Source organism: Chionomys nivalis, chromosome 17 (assembly GCF_950005125.1).
Source record: "Chionomys nivalis chromosome 17, mChiNiv1.1, whole genome shotgun sequence".
In the NCBI taxonomy this organism is placed as follows: domain Eukaryota; kingdom Metazoa; phylum Chordata; class Mammalia; order Rodentia; family Cricetidae; genus Chionomys; species Chionomys nivalis.
The window spans coordinates 50,079,875-50,100,914 of NC_080102.1; the positions used below are offsets into that span (position 1 = coordinate 50,079,875).

The following is a 21,040-nucleotide window of genomic DNA, read 5'->3' on the forward strand; positions in this document are numbered from 1 at the left end:
AAGTGGGTTCTGCAGTAGCATTCATCTCCCTCTGCTTCCTAAGAATCCAGTGTGATCAGCAGTTTGAAATACAAAACACAATACTGCCTCTACTTACTTCATGGTTATCACTTTCTGATATAGAATAAATGTCTTTGTTGTTGTTTAATGGAAGTCACTGTTGTGAATGTTCTATGTTGTCTCATTTAATCTTTGGAATTGCAGTCAGTCACAGATACTGAAAACCGTGCCCAGAAATTATCAAAAATTTTAATTGATATTGATTCTTCTGAATTACCCCAATTTTTAAGTAGTTCTGTCTTTGTAGAAATTTGAGAACAACCTTTCTTCCTGCAGGTGCCCCTCTCCTTAGTAGTGGCCTTGGTGTGGCTGGCAACCCCGTGTAACTTGTATTGTTAACTGAACTCCACAGCCTGCATCTCGGTGCTGGTGGATTCCACAGGAGCGTGGGTCTTGTGAGTTAGGGAACACTTCAAGGTCTGTGCTGTAGATTTCCCAGTGGAACCTCTGCACTGTTACTGTCTGCACCTTGAGTTTCGGGAGGTGGGTGTGGCTTGTTCAGAGCATCCTGTCTCTCCTTGTAAGAGTTCTAGCAGATGATGTCTTTTATTGAAATGGTCTATTTTGTCTAATTAGTGGGACAAGAGTTTATGCTACCCTTTATTTTCTAGTGACTGTCCTTGAAATCAAGTAATTTCTGTCTTCTCTCCTTTCCAAAGGTGGTTGCTGTGGTTATATAAAGTTAGCGATTATATTGTCTTTCTAAAGAGCCAGTTTTGGGGATGTGTAAGCTGACTTGTTAATGTGCCTGCCTAGCGTGCTTAGGCCTAGGTTCCTTGCTCAGCGCCACAGGAAAAGAGCATGGTGATGTATGCTTGTAGTCTCAGCACTCAGGAGGTGGAGGGGGGGTCATTTCAAGGTCATTCTTAACTGTGTAGTGGTTTTGAGATTAGCTTATGCTAAATGAGATACTATTTCAACATTAAAACCCTAACCAGCTTTTGGTTACACTACTTCCGCTCCCTTATATGTGTGCATGCATACATACAGAAATAAGAACTCGGTGTTGTGTATCTTCCTCAGTCACTCTCCACTTATTTCTTTAGAAGTGTTTTGAATAATTATTTTTATTGCTTATATGTGGGTGGTGGGGGTATGTGCTTATGAGTCCAGCTACCTGCAAAGGCCAGAATCCCCTGGAGCTGCAGCTGCAGGTGCTTGTGAGCTCTTCAACTTAGGTGCAGTAAATACTCTTAATCACTGAATGTCTGCCGGGGTTCCTTACTTTACCTGGAGCTCAGTGATTGAGCTAGACCGACTGTCTAGCTCCTCCTGTCTCTGCCTCAATGGTGCTGGGGTGGAGTCTGGATTCAGAACTTCCTGCTTGTACTTAGGTAACAATGTCTTATTCTTTAAGCCATCTCCCCTGCCCCTTATTTCCTGTTTTTAATTTTATGTTTCTGTTGTAGTTTTTACTTTGAATTTCATTTTTTCTAGTGTCATAAACTGCTAGTTTTGTGACTTCTAATAGTTCTTTCATTTTTCTCTAAATGCAATTTTTGTTGCCCTTTGCAAATTATGACATTTTCATTTAATTCGGATTATTTTAGCATTTCCCTTGACTTTGAGCTATATAACTGTGTTACTAGGCTGGATGTTTAAGTCAGTGGTAGGTAGACCAAGTATCTGCTGAACACAGGTAAGAACCTGGGTTCCATCCTTACTTTTATAAGGAAACAAACAACTTGTCTGACACCCGAGCTGATACTTGCTTGCCACAACTGCCTTCTGTTGACTCCTAACTTGAAGCCAATGCTTGGAACTATTTTTCTGCCTTCCCTGCTCAACTAACTCTGCTGAATTTTAATCATCCCCGGTTACCTTTGTCATGAGGATGTGACTCTTGAAGCAGGACACAGAGTATTTTAAGCAACTGGTTTTGGGTAAAGGAAATCCTATGAAATGATGAGGTAGCAACAGCAGAGGAAATAATCCTGTTGGGTAATACAGCAGTCATGCCCCATACACACATGTGCTAATCACACCTTATCTTGCCTTAATTTTGTGTTGTCGTCACCCGTCCCCCCCCCCCCCGCATGGAACAGAGAGTAAAAATAGTGTTCTTTGGGGGAGTTTCACATCCTAACAAGCTGCTGTGTTTGTCCACTTACTGCAGTCCTGTTGATTATGCATACTCAACAAGCACTCTACCAACTCTGTGACTGGTCCAGCCCGACAAGCAATTTTAATAGAGCAAATTTGCCATTGGATTTGCTTTGCCAAGATATCCCTTATAGTCAACTGAAAACCTTTGCATTTTATCTGAAAGCATAATTAATAACCAAAGTTTATTCCTAGAAGTCCGGTGTGAGAATTTGGTTGTCGGCACTAGTCATGATAAAGGGCTGGGAAACATTCCACTGACGGATTAGCTGTCTGTACGGTGTGTGTGAGCCGCACCCGCACACTGCCTTGCTTTCTACTCTGATGAGACCCGAGCACAACAGCAGCAGCAGCAGCAGCATCAGTCTTCCTGTGTGGCCTCTAGCTATCAGACTGCATGTTATTGATGCACTTCCATCTAGGGACCATAAGCAAACAAGCTCTGCTTCAGAGAGTTACACCCTTCCTGCCTGGGATTGGATTCACTGTGGAACAGATTTCGGAAATAGGTTCCTGACAGTTTCAAGTTATGTTTATAAAATGTTATAGGGTGAGGTCTTCCTTTAACTAAAACTATTTCCTTTCTGATGTCCAACTAGGGCATTTTAAACAGTCTTTTAAAAAAAGTTCCAAGTACAGAATTGTTACTTTCCAAAAAAATGTACAAACATTTTTTTTATTCTAGTGACTAGTTCAAAAAGGACTTAATAAAAACACGTACTAAGCAAAAATGCTTGTATCTTATGACAGGAGGTCATGGTTTCAGTGTTCGAATTTTAGGATGCTTTTTCCATACTCAGATATGTGGCACAATTGTGTTCTGTAATGGGGTCTAAGTAGGAAGCAGATTGACATTAAAGACTTCGTAGGTTAGTTCACTGTAGCATTATCTTCATCTGTTATTTTTTTTAAAGCCAGTAGAATGTAGACCACCCACAGAGCAGTTTGCTGAGGCCTGTGGTTGGTGCGGTGCTGAGTGCTGTTGTGTAAGCGTGGCGACTCTCCTTCCCACGGTGCTGTGCTTGACTTGGATCATGTGCTGTGAGATCAGTTGTAGTGTGCCTGTTGCCTCAACATCGCATGTGATATGTGAATAATACCCTGTTTCTGGTTGGTTTATAAGACAGTCACACACTTCCATTTCCAGGAAGCCTCAGGATAAACTGGAATAAATAGTTGAGTTGAACTTGATGGGTTATAAACAGACGTTATCATCTGAGAAAATATGTGTTATTTTATTTTTAACAAGACCTCTAGGAGTTTAGTGTGTGTGTGTGTGTGTGTGTGTGTTCGCGCACTCATTCATGGAGGTCAGAGGAGTTTATGCTCCTACCATGTGGGCGCAGACTCAGGTCCTTAGGCTTGCTAGCAAGCTCCTTTACCCAGATACAAGTTTTATGTATTCTCTTGTGTCATTTATGAAAGGCTTTTCAATTTCCTTGGACTTAGTAAATCCTTTCCCTTCTCTTTACTTTCCCCCTTTGCTTGCCATCCCTCCCTCCCTTCTCCCTCCCTCCTCCCTTCTCCCTCCCTCCCTCCTCCCTTCTCCCTCCCTCCCTCCCTCCCTCCCTCCCTCCCTCCCTCCCTCCCTCCCTCCTTCCCTCCCTCTCTTCCTTCCTTTCTTCCTTTGCCTTGGTTTTGACACGCAGGTTTTGCTGTGTGTCTCAGGCTGGCCTTGAAACTATTATGTGGCTCAAGTTGGCCTAAAACTGATAGCATGATCATACTGCTTCAGTTTTTGTGAGCCACACTACCATGCCTGCCTTTCTGAGTTAATTTCAGTATCATGGTAAGTTAATAAAATTTAGCAGACTACATTCAATATGAGTCCCTAAATTGCTATTTTTAAGGCAAAAACATGTTGCAGAGGTTTCAAAACCGTAGTCCCCACAATTAGTAGTGGCTCAATGGGTAGGAATGCTGGCCTCACAGCCTGACACTCTGAATTCAGTTCTGTGAACCCATGTAAAGGTGGGAGACGAGAACCAACTCCACGAAAGCTGTCCTGACCTCCACACTTAGTGTGCATACATAACCACTTAAACAAACAAAGACTGTGTGGTAAAGCTCATCTGCATCTCAAGTTTATGATTTCAGAATAAATAGTCAGTTTTCAAAGAATGGTGGTATGTTACTGTATATTAGAAAAATAAAATGTAACCAGGTGCAGGTGGTGCACACATTTAATCCCAGTACTCAGGAGGCAGAGGCAGGTGGATCTCTTTGAGATCTATCTGTCCTCCAAAGCAAGTTCCAAGACAGCCAGAACTGTTAAACAGAGAAGCCCAAGGAACAAAAAGAAAAAAGAGAAAACGAAAATGAGGCAGAGACATGTTAATCTCTCGGGGCCAAGCTGGTCTACAGACTTAAGTTCCAGAACTAAGAAACCCTGTCTTAACCCTGTCTTGAACAAACAGAAACATATAAAATAGATCTTTTCTTGGTTTTTTTTTTTTTTTTTGAAACAGTTTCTCTGTGTTTCCCTGGCTGTCTTGGAATTTACTCTGTAGACCAGGCTAACCTCAAACTCAGAGATCCGCCTACCTCTGCCTCCTGGGTGCTGGGATTCAAGATGTGTACCACCACCCAGCTAATCAGATCATTCACATACATATTACAAAGACTTTAGGATTTTTCCTTAAGTACATGAACTTTGGAGTATAAAAAGGAGTATAGAAATTTGAGAAAAAAAAACATTTTGCGTTCACAAAAATTAAGGAAATGACATTTCCTATAGAGGGTACATACATTTATTAGACAGTAGCTATCTAATTGCCAGTGATAATTAGATATTTTAAAATAAAAATATACGCTTTAAAAATATGCCACACATGTTTACGTGTTTATGGATGTAGTATACACATCTGTATACGCATAATCTGTTGTTTTGATCTTAGCCCTGTTTTGGTGGCTTTGGTTAAATATGTGTAATAAAGTCTTTGACCTCAGATAAAATCTATGTCCTTACAACTTTTTCTTATATTCTAAACAATTTTGAATTTCTCAATTGATTGTGATTCAAAGAATCTGAAGTTTAGAAACTTTCCTTTCATACCCCTCCCCCGCCCCCTTTTTTGAGGCATGGTTTCACTAGGAAGCCCTAGCTGGCAAAGAATTTGCTATGTAGGCTGACTGGCCTCCAACTTAGATCCCACTGCTTCTGCTAGGATTAAAGGTGTGGCCACCACATCTGTGTAACCTCTTAACAAGTAAGTGAGTGATTTGTTTGCGCTGCTTTTGCTCTTACCTCCTTTGTCCTCTTGCCCGGCACACTGTAGGTACGTTGCCTTGCTCCGGATGCCCGCTGTGCTTCTACTCTGTGTGTGTGTTCTTATTCTGTTGTGAACAAGTAATCCAGGACAGGTTCCAGCAGTGGCTGTGCTTGTGTTGTGAGCTTCAGCCGTGTTACTGTTTCTCCCTTGTATCTGCCAGCGCAGCCAGCCAAGTGTTTAATTAATTAATTGATTGATTGATTAATTGATTGAAGAAATACTAACCAAAATGTACTTTACCATTCTAGGTTTACCGACAAGACTGTGAAACATTCGGGATGGTGGTGAAAATGCTGATTGAAAAAGATCCTTCATTAGAAAAATCTATACAGTTTGCATTGAGACAGAACTTACATGAAATAGGTGAACGATGTGTCGAAGAACTCAAACATTTCATTACTGAGTATGATAATTCTGCTCAAGATTTTGGAGACGCTTTTTAGAATTAGTGCCCAGGTCAAAAACATTTTTTTTAAAGCTTCTAGAGTTTTTCCCCTTGGATTGTTTAAATCCTTACTATTTTGTGATGAAGAGAAATACTTTATGATAGCTGACCATGTTTCTAGTATCAAATAAATGTCTACAATAACTTTTAAGGCATCTTAACTAGAATGTTTTCCCTATGTGTAGAATCTTCTAATCTGTCTTCGTACAACTCCCAAAAATAGTGTTCAGTTTTTGTTTTTGTTTTTTTAAGACAGGGTTTCTCTGTAGCTTTGGAGCCTGTCCTGGAACTTGCTCTGTAGACCAGAGAGATCTCCTGTCTCTGCCTCCCGAGTGCTGAGATTTAAAAGTGTGCACTACCACTGCCTGGCTCAGTTAATTCTTTATGTTTGACAAAGCAGTTCTGAAGAGCAGCTCTCTGTACTTAAGTCATGTTCAGTAGTCTTCCCAGTGTGCTGGTTTCAGGATTATAATTTGTAGTTAGAGGTCATTCCAGGTTGCATCTCATAGGCACTGTTAGCATTTGGAGTTGTTTGACTTGCTGCTTGCTTTTCTTCAGCTTTGTAACTTTTGGTGATGTCCACATAAGCTGTCTTAAGGAATAAGAACTTTGCTATCTTACAGTATTTGCTTTGAGAATAATTCTTATTTAGTATAGGAAAGAAGCACTTAAATCTGAAGGACACCTTAGAACAAAGCCTTCTTCTCAAGTCAGTGAACTCAGTGTGTCATCTGTGAAGTGAGACGTCTGACCGGTCTCTGAACAATAGATAAGACTGATGGGGGGTAATGTGAGATGCAAGGTGCATTTTAAGTTGAGATTTTGCAGAAATCCTTCTGCTGGTGACTATAATAATTAGACCTGGGTTTTTGTCTTAGGCCCATTCTTTACCAAATAGGAGCTCATGCTTGCGATTTTAACCGATTTCTCTTTTAATTTCCGTGATCTCAGTTCTATAAACTTAGAGAGTCTCCCCCTTCCCAGGTGTTACTGTAGAAACGAGGCAGAAAAAAGCGAAGTCAGCAGCTCCCCTCACTTGTGATTAGCCACTGAATAAGTGAAGAGACAATTAGGACATTCCATTCTGCTCACTTCCTGGTCCCTTCCAGCATAGCATTGAGCCAAAATGCATAATTTGTGACATTAGGTACCTTTAAAAAAATTATGATTTTAATTACTGCCCAATTTCATTATCTACTTTTTTTTAAAGTCAGGATTTTACAGTATAGCCCTAGCTAGCCTCCTGAAAACCTCTGTGTAGACCAGGGTGGCTTCAAACTCACAGATATCCTCCTGCCTCTGCCTCCTGCATGCTAGGATTAAATAAATATATGTGCCATCATGCTCAGGTCCCCCCCCCCTTTTTTTTTTGAGACAGGGTCTTACTATGTATTCTAGGCTGGCTTCAAACTTTCCTGCTATGGCCTTTAACTCTGGTGGTTTTCCTGCCTCAATTTTCCTGAGCGCTCAGATTGCAGGTGTCAGCCACCATACTTGCCATTACTCTTAGTGGCCTCTATTGCTATTATCTACAGAGATACCCCAAAGTACATGCAGAGTATATTAAAAGTAGAAATAACAGTATGAGTAATTTTAATGAGCCCTACAATGAATTGTGAAGATATGTATTATACCATTTGGGAAATTTAAAATCTAATTGAGGACATTTATTTCTTTTTTACGTTTTCTAAGTGAGAGCTCTTGGAGCTATTTTTGGCATTGAGATTCTATACGTACCTTTTCAAGCAGTGACTGCACCGCCGGTCACTTCAGAGAGACAGAAGACATTGATGGTGGTTTCCTTTCTCCTCCCACTCATTTTCAGCTCTTTTAATCAAGTCGTTGACAAGCATAACTATAAAATTTGAGCAGCTACCGAGGCAAATGAATTGTTCATTTGGTAGAAATTCATTAACAAGAGAATCTTACTAATAGTACTATTTAAATGTAGGTCCAACCAATAATCTTCCCTCAAATTACATTCAGCATTCGAAGCTATTTTTAGCTTTCTGTCAGCATTATTCTGTAGGTTTGTCAGTGTTACATGTTTTATTTTTTTACTATGCCTTTTAAAGTCTCATTTTAAGGCACATAAATTCTTATGTGTACTAGAATATATATTTTGTAAAATGTTTTTGGTTAGAGATGTTTGTAAATTATCCATTGTTTAGGTATACCTAATTTGTGTGGAAACAAACATTCCCATTGTCTTACCATAAAGCCTTGAGGATCAACATGGGGGGAACAGATGCTGCAAAGCTTTTGTGAACTTTACAAATCCAAAATAAAGCAACAATTCTAAGTGGTCAAATTGTCTTCTCTCAAATTCCCCCGCTCATGTATGACTAAAGTGTAAGCTTGTGTTCCCTGCTGCATCATCTCTTTACCGTTCTCTCCACCTCAGCTGCTGGCCAGAAGAGGAAAACTGAGAGTCACTGGAGCAGTCTTGATGGTGCTTACCTGAGTAATACTCGAAATTATATAACTGCCAGTCTGGTTTTCAGAGAACTGCGAGGTTGGAAGTCCTCCATCTGAGCTGTCACTCTGGTTTTCCACGCAGCTGAGGATGTTGGAGATGTTGTCAACCTAAAGGTGTCTCCACCTTTGAATGAAACGTAACCCCTGCATCTTGGAGAAATAGAATTTATTCCGACTGAGAAGTATTAGAAGTTCAGAAAGAGGGACTGCAATAGAGAAAGGCTGGTATGTGCCTGTATGGCCATATCAGTTTTCACTGTTGTGACAAATACCCCAGAGAAACAGGATGGGGGTGGGGTTATAGCACGATTTCAGGTGTGAGTCCACTGGGTTCCACTGGTTCTGCATCTATGGTGAGGCATGACTTCACAGTGGGTGGATGGGGACTTGGAGCACAGCCATGTTGCTCACCCCATGGCAACCAGAAAGCACAGGGTAGGGGTGGGGCTGTCTACACCTGCAGGCCTATTCCTCCTGAGCCTCTAGACACCACAGTGAGGGTATGTTTTCCTCCTCAAAGTCACCTCTCTAGAAAGTTTCATAGACATCTAGAAGTGTGCTTTTCCATTAACCCTCTAGGTGTGTCTCAGTCAGTGAAGTTGATGGTAAGATGTGACTTCTGCACACTGAAGAGTGTAGAAGAAACAAGCTGAAGAGTGACAGTGTCAGAGTCTGCCTGTGTGTGTGCAAGCACAGGGGAAAATCTGAAGGGAAAATGTCTGCCCCGCTGAGGACATCAGGTCATTGAACCTACTGAACCCTTCTCCAGACCTCTGAGTAAAGTGTTTGGTGTCCTGGTCCCACAAAGAACAGAAAGTCTTTCAAACCTACCCTCTCTACCCTTTTCCTTTCTGCTTGGGAGGTGTCTGCTGCAGCACATTTTCTTTCCATAAATTAGCTTGTATTAATTGTACATAGTAAGTTTCATTGTTTTTCTTTATATATGTGTGTGTATGTATATATAGTGTGTGTTACCTGTATTTATCTCATTACCCCCTATTGTCCTACTTTGATCCTTTTCTCAACTAGTCTTTCCAGTGTGTGGGTTTTTTGTTTTGTTTTGTTTTTGTGGGATGAGGCATGAGTATCTTACAGAAGCATAGATAAGAATTTATATGTAGGAGCATGGATACCTTTACTAAATTACAATACCAGTAAGGAAAAACTCCTGCAGCCATTAAACTACCTCTTAATCTTCAGAGACCCTTCCTAGTCCATGACACAAGGTTGGTGTGCCCAGTCTCATGTGGGTCTGCGAGGGCGGTCGTAGGCCCTGAGAATTCGATAGTCTGATGGTGTGGCTGGCCTAGAAGGCTGTGTCACAACACTCCACCCCATCCTTCTTCCTGTTCTCTGGTCTGTGGTACTCTCTCCACTTTGCTATGTTTGATCTCATGACTTTGAGTATCTCCAGTTACTGCTGCCCACTGCAAAAAGCATCTGCCCAAACCTGCCTGGCACTGGCACTAATCTGTGGGCATTTACGTATCATTTAGAAGATTATTTGATGGAACTATCGTGCTCATTTTACAAAGCAGCAACTTAATTTCCCACTAGGGCCTGTGACTTCTCTAGCTATCAGCTTTTGTCCAAATTTGTGGTATGTCTTCATACAAGTTATTTTCAACTTTTTTCACGTCTCAAGTTTGGTATTGCCTTTCTTTTTAGCATTTCTCTGCAATGTTTTCTTTGTTGACATGTTACTTAAGATATAATCATTCCCTGCTGCTTTGAGTTGCTTTTTTTCTCCTGAGCACTGCACGTTAACATACTTACGTTTTCTTGTTAATCTGCAGGAGTCTGTCCCAACTACTTTTTTTTTTTTTTAAAGATTTATGTGTTTGTGTCTGTGTGTATGTAGACATGTGTTTGTCCACAAAGTCCCAGTCAGATCCCCTGGAGCTAGAGATAACACATTTTAATCCACCCATTGTGGGTCCTGGGGTCCAGACTCTGCTCCTCTGGTAGAACAGTTCCCATCTCCAGCCCTCTCAACTACAGACATAATTGAAGAATAAATATGTCTCCTTTCTGCAGGAAGAAGGTAGGTTAGAGTGGAATGTGAAGAGTGTTGCATCAAGCGTGTTGCTTTGGTTCAGAGTAAAATTTGAAGTTACGTGAACTAGTGTTACTACCAAAGTGCATCAATTTCTCATAATCTTCAACCACTTCCTAACAGACGTGGAGATGGGTGGGGAGGTCGGGATGAGCTGTGACAAGCACAGACAGATAAAGGATTTTGTAGTTAGTTTCTAAAGACTCCCAATAATGTTTCTATAAACAGTATTACTGTTGGGCCTTCATTAGAGAACTCTAACCTGCTTGAGGCTCCTGACTTTATGACTGAAGTTGGGAATTGAGATGACAGGCTCATCTTGATGGATAGTCTTCAGAAACATTTTGTCCTTAAGTGTTTAAAACATGAGGATTTTACAGAAGCACACACCTAGCCTGTCTTAAATACTTTGAACCTGACAACGCTGGCTCCTCCCCAGGACAGCTCTAACAGTTCTGGGTGCACACTCCAGTTCTTGTCATGCGCTCGCCATCTACCGGGAGGGACAGCAGGTGACCTGACTTCCCTGAGGAATTAGATCATGACATGGGACCGGCAGATACAAAGATGTCACTGTAAAGACCGGCTCTAGTGAGGACCATAAGGGTCTGACTATCTGCCTCTCCACTGTCTGATCAGAGGCAGTTCTGTGTGGTATGTCTCGAAGCAAACTTTGGAATTCATTGATCGACCAGAATACTTTATATTCTTTGTAACCAGGCCTGTTCAGGCCTTTACTGCAGTTCAGTTCTTTCTTTATAGGACTGTGCAGTGATTGTCTCTCTTTCTCCTTCAGTAATCTCAGTGCTGAACAGATTCTAAAGCCCAAAGGTTCTGAGTATTGTCCATAGAGATCTATGTTTCCTTACATTCTAGCAATCTATATAATTACATATAGAAATGGAAACTGTGATTGCTGCCAGATCACTAGCAAGAATAATCCCTTGAGATTGATTGCACTTGAGTGTGCAGGGCAGCAGCTATCTTTGGTGCACACCTGCGCTGGCCTGAGGACAGCTGCTCAGTGCAGTTTCTAATGGAATATTATTACTACACTGAAGCAGCTCACATTCTTCAACTCCAAGAACGCTGTCAGTGCATCTGCTCATATAGTGTGTGAACCGGAGGACTGCTGGAGGAAAACTGCGGGAATCCACTTCAAATATGTCAGCTTGTCCCCAGGAATGTTGTTGCTCGGTGTATAGGCGCATATGCCGCTGTAGGTATGTATGAGGAAATTCAAGTGTATCACCCAATAGAACATTAAACAGCTATCAGAGAAGTGAGGCGAGATGACTGTATGCAGTCCTGGAAAGGGAAAAGCAAGTTAGAGGGTTGAGCTCGCCACCATTCTGTTAGAAATCAGCCCTAGGGCCTTATGCGTGAGCACGCTGTGTCACTGAGCTATACCCCCAGCCTCAACTAGAATTTTATTTTGTTTGTCTTTGTATTTGAGACAGGGTTCCTCTGTGTAGCTTTGGAATGTGTCCTAGAACTCACTCTGTAGCCCAGGCTGGCCTCAAACTCACTGAGATCCGCCTGCCTCTGCCTCCCAAGTGCTGGGATTAATGGCTGCCTGGCCCAACTAGAATTTTGAAGAGATACTTGTGTTTGGAACATTAGAAGTGTGGACTGAGACTGAATAGTTTTACTTCTGGAGATGAGGAGTGGGAATAAGCTTTGGTGTTTGATCCTGTCTGAAGGATTTCTGCCATGAATAATCTTCATTTCCGTACTGACCTGTTCTCAAAGTATGCAAGACCCACGCAATGCTGATGGAGCTGCCGAGGAAAGGGCTCTTTTCCTGCTGCAGCTTTGCTGAGGGGACTCTTCCTAGCCTTGCCCTCTTTAGGGATGGACTCATGGGGCAGGGTTCCTGGATTCATGTCTGGCCATGCCCTCTTTAGAGATGGGGAGGGGGAGGAATTCCTAGACAATAGGTTTACCTACTGGGTTCACGTCTGGTCTTTTCAAGGCCAGACAGCCTTTCTTTGCTCTTGATAAATAACAGTTTCTGTTCCTCAAGTCTGGGGTTCAACAAAGATCTGTTCGTGGTGGGAGGATTATGGGAAAAAAATGAACACTGGAGCAAAAGGGAAGATTCATACTCAGAATGGTAGCTGTCATTTATTAAGCCTTTATTAAACACCTCCCTGAAAGGCCCAGGATGACACCAGGACCTTTAGTTAGGACTGAGATGTGAATGCAGGAACAGCACAGCCCAAGCTACTTGCTCATTAGTTCAAGTCCAACATGGGTTCCCGGTGAACCAGAGCCTTGTGAACTTGAAGCACTCTGGCTCGTTCCTACTGCAACTGGAAACTCGGCTTTTCAAAGTTACTTTTAAAGGCCAACAACCAGCCGGGAGGGAAGGGCAGGAGAAATAACCTCTCTTTACATAGTAAGTCTCCAGACTGTCACAAAAATACGAACATTATCACCGCTGAGAGACCTCCCCCTGCCTAGGGAAGAACACCCAACAGCTTCTCCTTGGTTTCGCCATATACTCCAGAGGTACGTGTGGGGCTTGTTTTTACATTTATACAGTTTACAAAGCTTGACCCATAAATAACACTTGTAAGAGTAACAGGGCCCCAGTAACAACTATGTACATAGCCCCACCATGCATACAGAGCCTTTTATAATATTGAAAAAAAAAAAACCAAACAAACCAACTTTCCGTCACTAAGCAATATAAATTGACTGTCTAAACTTATAAACCCTGACTAAAATACAAGCAACCATCTCACCCATAAATGCTGTTTCCGGTTCCCTAGTGAATCTAGCACGGCAGTGTAACAAACATCTTGCAATTCAGGGATATAAAAATATCAGCTTTAAAATCTGAACTGTACAGTATATACATTAATATTTGCACCGTTAAATTAGGAATACACTTTAAGGTCTATGAAATACTACATATAAATAGCAAGGCCTTTCGATCTGTAGCTGGAAGTAATACAATATGTTTACCTGGCTAATAAGGGCTGAAGGGGAACAAGTTCGCCTCACGCAATGGGACACATGGTGGTTAGCTAGGTCGTCATGGTGACATGCATGCCTCACAACACGACACCATTCAGGACCTGAGCCAACCTGACTGAGTTAAGGACAAGCACACTGCTCACAAAGGTGGCTGTCCGGCTTCTAAAACGAACACTCTGTCCAATCACCAGTTTCCGGAGTGTTCTCTTTGTGGACTAGAGACCAAAGCAGTTGTAATTTACCTGCCACTGGCACAAGACAGTGTTTTAATCTGGCGCCACCCAGGAAGGGCACCTGGAGGAAGCCACCCCTCTCTGTGTGTTAATCTGACTGTAAACACCAGTAGGCTCTCATTTACATAGGCCAAGGAAGCACGTTACACTATTTCAGCGACTCTCCTATAGTGAATAAAAGGTCCAAGTCCGGGTTAAATGGCTAACTTTTAAACAGATCATCTCGGGGGGTTTACTTGGTTAAGAAATAATACAGTTTTTGCCCTTGTGTCCCTTTTTCTTCTTGGATTTAGTTGTCCTCTGACTAAACTGTGGAGTGGGCAGTGCAGACGCTGGGCTACAAAGGTCATCTGTATAGTAGGTGAATCTCTGCGGCCGCGGCTGAGGGATCGGTTGTCCGAGAAAATAGCCTTCTTCTTCGGAGTCGGAGGAGGACGTGGAGGACGAATCCCAGGAGTCATCATCGTCCCCATAGAGTCCCAGGAACCTGTTCATTCCTGGGTTCTGCAGGGCGTAATCGGACGTGGCATGGGCATACTGGCCGTAGAGATCGGCATTTTGCAGGTATGCTTGAAGCTCCCGGGCGCCTTTGTTCTGTATGAATTTCTCATAGTTATCAGGCGTGTACAGACGAAGTCTGTCCTTGGGAGAGTACTTCCTTTCCGTGACCAGGTTCAGAGCGTTGTCGGACCGCGACTTCCTGCTTCTCCGGTGGCGATGGTGGTGAGGCCTGGATCCCCTTTCTTCAAAGTGATACACGCGTCTCCGAGTCCTTTCACTCATGGGAGGCTGCCGGATTTCGACGTCATAGCTCCCGTTGTCAATGACGTCATCCGAGAACTTGACCTGCTGAGGTCTGGACTGAGACTTGGATCTTCTGAGCACTGGCAGGTGGACTGGCTTTTCCTCAGGCATGATTTTTTCCGGACATAACTCTGAATTCAGACTCTTTAAGGACTCCGCACTCCTGTGCAGCATGGAGGAGTTCAGAGTTCCCATGTTGCTCATTTTCTCACAGTCGTCGGCTTCCACCTCCTCAAAGTTCTGCAGAGAATATAATGACGGCCTTGGCTTGCTTTCTCCGTCCACCGATGCTCCTGCAACAGAGCCCAAAACATGATGTGATTCTCACAAGTACCAACATCCGCACAACCGTTAAATGGGGTACAGAAAAGCATCTCCAAAATATTTCCCTCATCTGATTCAAACACACTTGGGGAAGCCAATGTGTAATGTTTACCAACTGAGACGTATGAACTTTATTAATACCACCAGGGAACCTAAAGATTGTTGTAGCACGTGCCACGAGCAGCATAGACGGAAGCTCCAAGAGCCACCCCCTTTGAATGTCAGTCAGCCCCTTCTGAGTGGGCAAGTTGTCTTCATCTTAGACTGGGGACAGCAGCCTGCTATGTGTAGTCACACCAGAACACAGCTGTACTTAGGTTGTCTGGGGCTGCTTCCCCCTGTGGCAGAAACTAGCCATGATTGAGCTGTTGAGAGCAAAGGTTTGCCAGCCCCAGGCCTGTGCCCTTGGCCAGTCATTCCACTCCAGTCTTTAAAATGCAGCACTTCCAGATCGCTCTTATTCCTAAACCAAGAGCAATGATCTCTGTGATGATATGCCTTACTCAAGTTTCTATGAATCTAGAACAGCGAGAGACTGGTATGGGCCCCTGATCAGCTCCTGTAAGATGTTAACTCCCTACTTTGGAAAGATTGCTTGTTTATTCCCAAGGACTGTCAGTCTCTAGCATTTGACTTTTTAGTTTTCAGCACTGGGGGGTTAAACTGATGGCCTTGCACACTCAGAGTGTTTCCTGTACTTCTGAGCTTCACCTCCATTCAGCCACTGCCTTTCACCCAGTTGTACCCAGTAAGGGTGACACGTTAACCTGGCTGGTACAGGGTCTGGCAGACAGTCTCACCCGCCATGCTTCCTCAGCTCTCCTTACAAGAGGACCCGTGTGACAGGCCAGGAACCAGGAGGGAGCTGTGTCTCACCATTCTGCACAGACCACTGGCAGTGGAGAACACTCGGTCCTTTTTCTGGCTATGTTATAACGCTATAAAGGACTGGCACTCGGTGGTAACTTGTTAATAAACCTTTCAGCGCCTGCTTTTTCAAACACCCCACAATCCCCGGGTGACATACCTGTGATATTGGACAATGCCAAAGAATCCATAGAATCCCGGACACTTTGTTCTGGCTTCAAGTCAGACAGACACTCCAGGGAGTCTTCATACCACTGGCTTTGGTCATGGTTATACCCAGAAGCACCGTGGTCCAGATCCAACTCTTGCAACCTGCGGCTGCTGGCAGGGCCAGGATGACTGCCATAGGCAGAGTCACCTAGCCCGTCCTGGGACTGTGCCCAATACATCTCAGACTGGTACTTCTTACTGACCAGGCCCTGGTGATTCGGCTTCACCTCAGGCTTGTTTTTGACCATGTTGTCAGGCATCCAGTGCTCACTGGCTCTAATCTCCACCTCACCGGGCTGCTGCTGGAAGAGGCTTTTGTCCCCGAATTTGAGGAGGAGCTGTGTCATGTAATCCTCATGTTCAGCCCATTCTTCAGGGTCTTCCGAGGCTTCCTGATCGACTCTGGCTTTCCAGAACTCCTCATTAGCAAAGCCTGCTCCCTGCCGGGAGAGACTCAAGTCGTCCAGCTTCCGAGATAGGGTGTCATCAGCATTGCCATTAAGACCGGGGAACTTGTAGTTCAGAGCAGGGGAGAGGAGCAGAGACTGTCTGCACTGGTCTGCGGAGCGACTGCTTCTGCCCATCCGCACGCTTCTCCTGGAGTCCCTGGATCGGGCAGACTGGAATGCGGAGTCGGAAGAATCGGAGGCGTGCATGTCTTCGCCCAGGCTGCACGTCTTGGAGCAATAAATCTGACCTTGCTTTGGTAGGAAGGGGCATCCCAGCAGAGAGGCCTTACACTGAGCGCAGGAAAAGCAGGCCTCTGTGGCATGCCAGTGTTGCCCGTCATAGGTCATCTGAGCATGGTCCACACCTGTGTTAAAAGAGACAGGAAAACACTTAGGTGCTGGGGAGAGGTGTGGACAGGAGGGAACTTGTGGGTGATGGGTACGCTCTGGGCTTTGTTTTAAGGAAACATCTCACTATGTGGTCCAGGTCAGCTGTGAACCCGGGGTTGGCTCTGAGTTCTGGCCCCTTCCTGCCTTAGCCTCTGTGTTAGGACTGCAGGTGTGCACTACACATCTGGCTCGCTGTTGTCTTGATCTTGTCAGGTGTGGGTTACATATGCTGTTCACCGTCCCTATTTGTAGATAATGTATTTGTCAACTTATCTGTTCAAAGGATTATTTGTAATCCCAACATTGATAGTCAAAACAGGGTCATCAACAGATATGCAGATCCGTTAAGATTTAAATTGAGGGGCTGGAGAGATGGCTCAGAGGTTAAGAGCACTGACTGCTCTTCCAGAGGTCCTGAGTTCAATTCCCAGCAACCACATGGTAGTTCACAACCATCTGTAATGAGATCTGGTGCCATCTCCTGGCAAGTGTATATATAATACATTAATTATTATATGTATATATATTATATGTATATATACATATATGTATATATAATACATATAAATTAATTTTTAAAAAGATTCAAATTGACCAACACATGTTTCCATGTGGCCATACAAAGGGACCCTTTGGTTTCACTTCCTGTGCTATAGTCAAGTATCCTGAGCTTCGCGTGTTTAGTGTCATGACGTTTGCGTTTCTGTAAATTTTTTTTTTTTTTTGCTGTTGAAGATGCTTGGGGCATGTAGGTCTTGTGCTTCTACACACATGCAGATACAAGTATTATATCGGCTTTAACTGTGAGCCACATGCTGCTGGCTGAGAGCTTGCTGCTGCCAGTATATTTTCAATGAAAGGCTTTAACCCCCAAACACATGAAACGGATGTGTTAATAGACTGAGAAAAAAATGGTGTGACCAGGGCTTTCCTAACATATACAAGGCCCTAACCCCACCAAAAAAAGGAAAATCCCCAGAGGCCCATGGGAACTTTAACTGAGCGTGCCCAGAATCAGCTCAGTGTTCGCTGCTCTGAACAATCAGAACAGCCTATTCATCTGACAATCCTGACGTGCTGTGTGCTCCGATACATGTAAATTATACCTCAATTTTCACAAACGTTAACAAAGAAGCAAGACGGTGGATAATCACCGACGGCTGCGGCTGTGTGACAGGGCAGACAGGAGGTGGGCAGCAGCCACACTTACCAATATGCTCCCCACACGTTTCACAGTACTCAGCGTAGAGAGACTCGAAGCAGCCGCAGCAGAAGGGGCGGCCATCCTTCATGATGTACCTCTGCCCGCCTAGGACCGTCTCGCATTCCAGGCAGCAGAAGTGTTTCATGTGCCAGTGGCGACCCTCGGCTTCTGTGCACTCATCAGCAAAGATTATCTTTAAAAAGAAACAGAAGCGCAGAATGGAAGGTCAGTATGCAGACAAACAAACAAACAAACAAATTAGCATATGTCCAAAACAAGCCTCCACTCTGACACTGGCTCTCGAACCTGAGCTTAAACACCCTGCAGCAGGTCCTGTCTTAGGAGTTCATTTTGTGGCGACATTCTTGTTGAAGGTGTCCTTTGTGGCGGCCCTAGCCCTCTAGGTCATCTGGTGAGGAGTGTGTGTGTGAGGCGCTATAAAATAGCCGTGCCCTTGCAGTGGAAAAGGGCACAGACCTCATGTCTGCCCACCTGTATGACCCTGGCATCTTGGGGTACATTGTGGGCAAGTACAGCTGCCTGGACAAGACCCAGGAGAGAGGAGAGGAGAAGAAAATGCAGGCAGCTAGCTGCAGAAAACGGAGAAAAAGCTCAGAGCAGAGGAAATGGCATGCAGAGTAAGAAGGGGTGGAACAGAAGGTTGACACCCACAGGGTACCCAAAGGCCACCAAACCCAGCATGAAAAAACTCTTGCTCCTGGAACTTAGCAATAAGAGACGAGTTGAGTTTGCAGGACAAAGCTGAGTGACAGGGTGGAGAATGAGAAGGGCCAATGTGAGCAACTGGAAGTCAGGACAGTGTCAACAGGAATACAGCTCTTCCTGGTGAAGGGAATGTCCAGGCCCAAGTTGTCCTTGTTTGTTTGCTTCCAAAGCCTTAAACTGTAAAGCTCTGAACTTTTACAAAGAGAAAACATTAGCTTCAGTTTGAAGGGGGTCTTTGATATGGAGGGTCAACCTGGTTCTAGTATGTTCTTTAATTGCTCTAACTTTCTACATCTAATTTCTTGTTAAGTCCTTATCAGATCATCAATAACTTCAAAAAAGTCTTTCCTACGTGTCTGCTTTGTGTTGGCTGGAAGAGTGTATAACTTTGTTTATTTGGTTTTTGGGGGCAGGGTTTCTCTGGGTAGCCCTGGCTGTCCTGGAACTCGCTCTGTAAATCAGGCTGGCCTCAAGCTCAAGAGATCTGCCTGCCTCTGCCTACTGATTGTTGGGATCAAAGGCATGTGCCACCACACCCAATGAGTGTATGGCTTTGTTCCCACAGAGGGCCTGACCCACTGACTTAGTTATATTGTGTTTATGTTCTTGGTGTTCAGCATACCTGTAAGAAAGAGTCAACTACAAAATATGCAATGGTTTGTAATATGTGTGCCTACATAGATAGCTACAGATAGATATTGGCTTCATGCATGTTTCCATTTCACTGACAAAGATTTGTCTACAAGAATACAAACTGGCACTGCTGGAGAGGGGAAACTAAAAGTTTGCTTAAACTTGGAGGTAGAAGTGATTTATTACACTTTTGTTCCCAAGAACCATTTTAGTGGTCAAATCTGATGACGCACACATTAGCAGTCAAGTCAGTTTTGGTCTACGTATGTTTGAACTGAAACCAGTGTCTGTCGAGTGAACACCAAGACTGGGGATGTGTGAAGAGTTGTGAAGGAAGTGTTTTGTCTGACACAGAGGCCACTGCACATTAAGGACTTTAAAATCTTTATATTTCATTAAAGAAATATATGTGTGGATGTATAACCTGAAAACTTTCTGTCCCAGACTGAGGAAGACAAAGAAGACACAAGGAGGAACCCTAATTGCAGGGAACCACGTAGTGTCCTTTTCCAATGTGATATATGACTGCCTAAAGACCTAAAATAAACTCACTGATGGGGAAAAAAAAGTAAAGGCAACAATCTAACCACAGCCAATAGGTGTAGGCATGGCCCCTGCATGAATGGTGATTCTTGCTCTTGCCATATACAGCATGGCACCTGGGAGCGGGGAGAAATGTGTATAGGGGCTGTCCATAGTATCTTTTCAACTTCTTCAAAAATAAAGTCACTTTAAAATAAAAAGTTTGGTGGGCATTGTGGTATGTATCTATTATTCCAACACTTGGAAACAGGAGGCAGGAGAATAAGGAATTCAAAGTTTTGAACTTCAGCTACATAGTAAGTTTAAGCCTGTCTAGCCTTATGAGACCATTAAAAAAATAAAAATCTCTATATAATAATAATGTAAGAGAAAGAAATTCCTTTTACACTGTTATCCACCTATGCTAATCCTTGACTAACTCTGGTTTGTCTTTCTAGCCTTTGCTAACTATACAACATGTACATTATATCGAGTTCTTTCTTTCCTATATTTGAAAAAAAATTAAAAAAGGTTGTATTCTACATATTCTTCTGCAGTGTTTTTCCCCCTACATTTCATCAGAGATATCCATGGACAAGCAAAAAGCACCTGCTTGCCCTCTATTGGCTACACAGAATTCCACTGTGAATGGGCAACTCTGTCTTAAAAATATCCATAAAGAACAAAAGCAGGAGGCACGTGTTTTGCTTAGTTGTGAACAGTGGAATGTTGGCTGTTGGCTTATTTTTTTCCATCATTAAGGGATGAACTTTTTTTTTGTTGTTTTTTACCTCATCACAGGCTGAGCATCGAGGTTTGAGCAGTTCTGCATGGTGCCTGCCACAGTGAATTTTTCCATCCTGATAGAAATAGATGAGGTCGACCAGTAGCTCATTGCACGTGAAGCAGACAAAGCAGGACGGATGCCAGCATACTCCGGGGCCTGCACGGGAGGCAAACACCGCAACCTCCCCTCCATTCATCTGCAATCCACACTAAAAACAAAAATTGGAAATTAAAATGACCCTTTGTTTACATTACTGGATTTTTAGTTTTTCCCACTTTTAAATAAACTACAAGGGTTTTTTTTGTTTTTCATGTTTTTAGGATAGCTTTAATTTCTGTCTACTGCTGGTGATTGAATGATATCAACACCTCTACACATCCACTCTTCCCAGCTCTGTCCAATGTGACTGAGCTGCTTCCTACTCTAGAGCTTTCCTAGGGGCTGAGAACCATTAGTAGTGGATCAGAATGTCTTCATTATCTATGTTTTAAT

General features: G+C 43.4%; 2 protein-coding genes across 15 annotated transcripts in view; one reads left to right on the forward strand and one right to left on the reverse strand.

Annotated features, from left to right (window-relative positions):
- Pphln1 (periphilin 1) overlaps window positions 1-8,179 on the forward strand; it is an 87,252-nt gene extending 79,073 nt beyond the window's left edge. For all 10 annotated transcript variants that reach the window (XM_057792843.1, XM_057792845.1, XM_057792841.1 and 7 more), the window contains one exon: window positions 5,684-8,179. In XM_057792843.1, the coding sequence (XP_057648826.1) occupies window positions 5,684-5,878 (195 nt within the window). In that variant the 3' untranslated portion in view covers window positions 5,879-8,179. The remainder of the gene's footprint in view (window positions 1-5,683) is intronic.
- Window positions 8,180-12,522: 4,343 nt separating this feature from the next.
- The window catches only part of Prickle1 (prickle planar cell polarity protein 1), a 91,458-nt gene continuing 82,940 nt past the window's right edge, over window positions 12,523-21,040 (reverse strand). For all 5 annotated transcript variants that reach the window (XM_057792431.1, XM_057792434.1, XM_057792435.1 and 2 more), the window contains exons 5-8: window positions 20,553-20,756; window positions 17,887-18,073; window positions 15,788-16,651; window positions 12,523-14,729 (exon numbers count right to left, since the gene is read on the reverse strand). In XM_057792431.1, coding sequence (XP_057648414.1) covers window positions 13,873-14,729; window positions 15,788-16,651; window positions 17,887-18,073; window positions 20,553-20,756 — 2,112 coding nt within the window. In that variant the 3' untranslated portion in view covers window positions 12,523-13,872. The remainder of the gene's footprint in view (window positions 14,730-15,787; window positions 16,652-17,886; window positions 18,074-20,552; window positions 20,757-21,040) is intronic.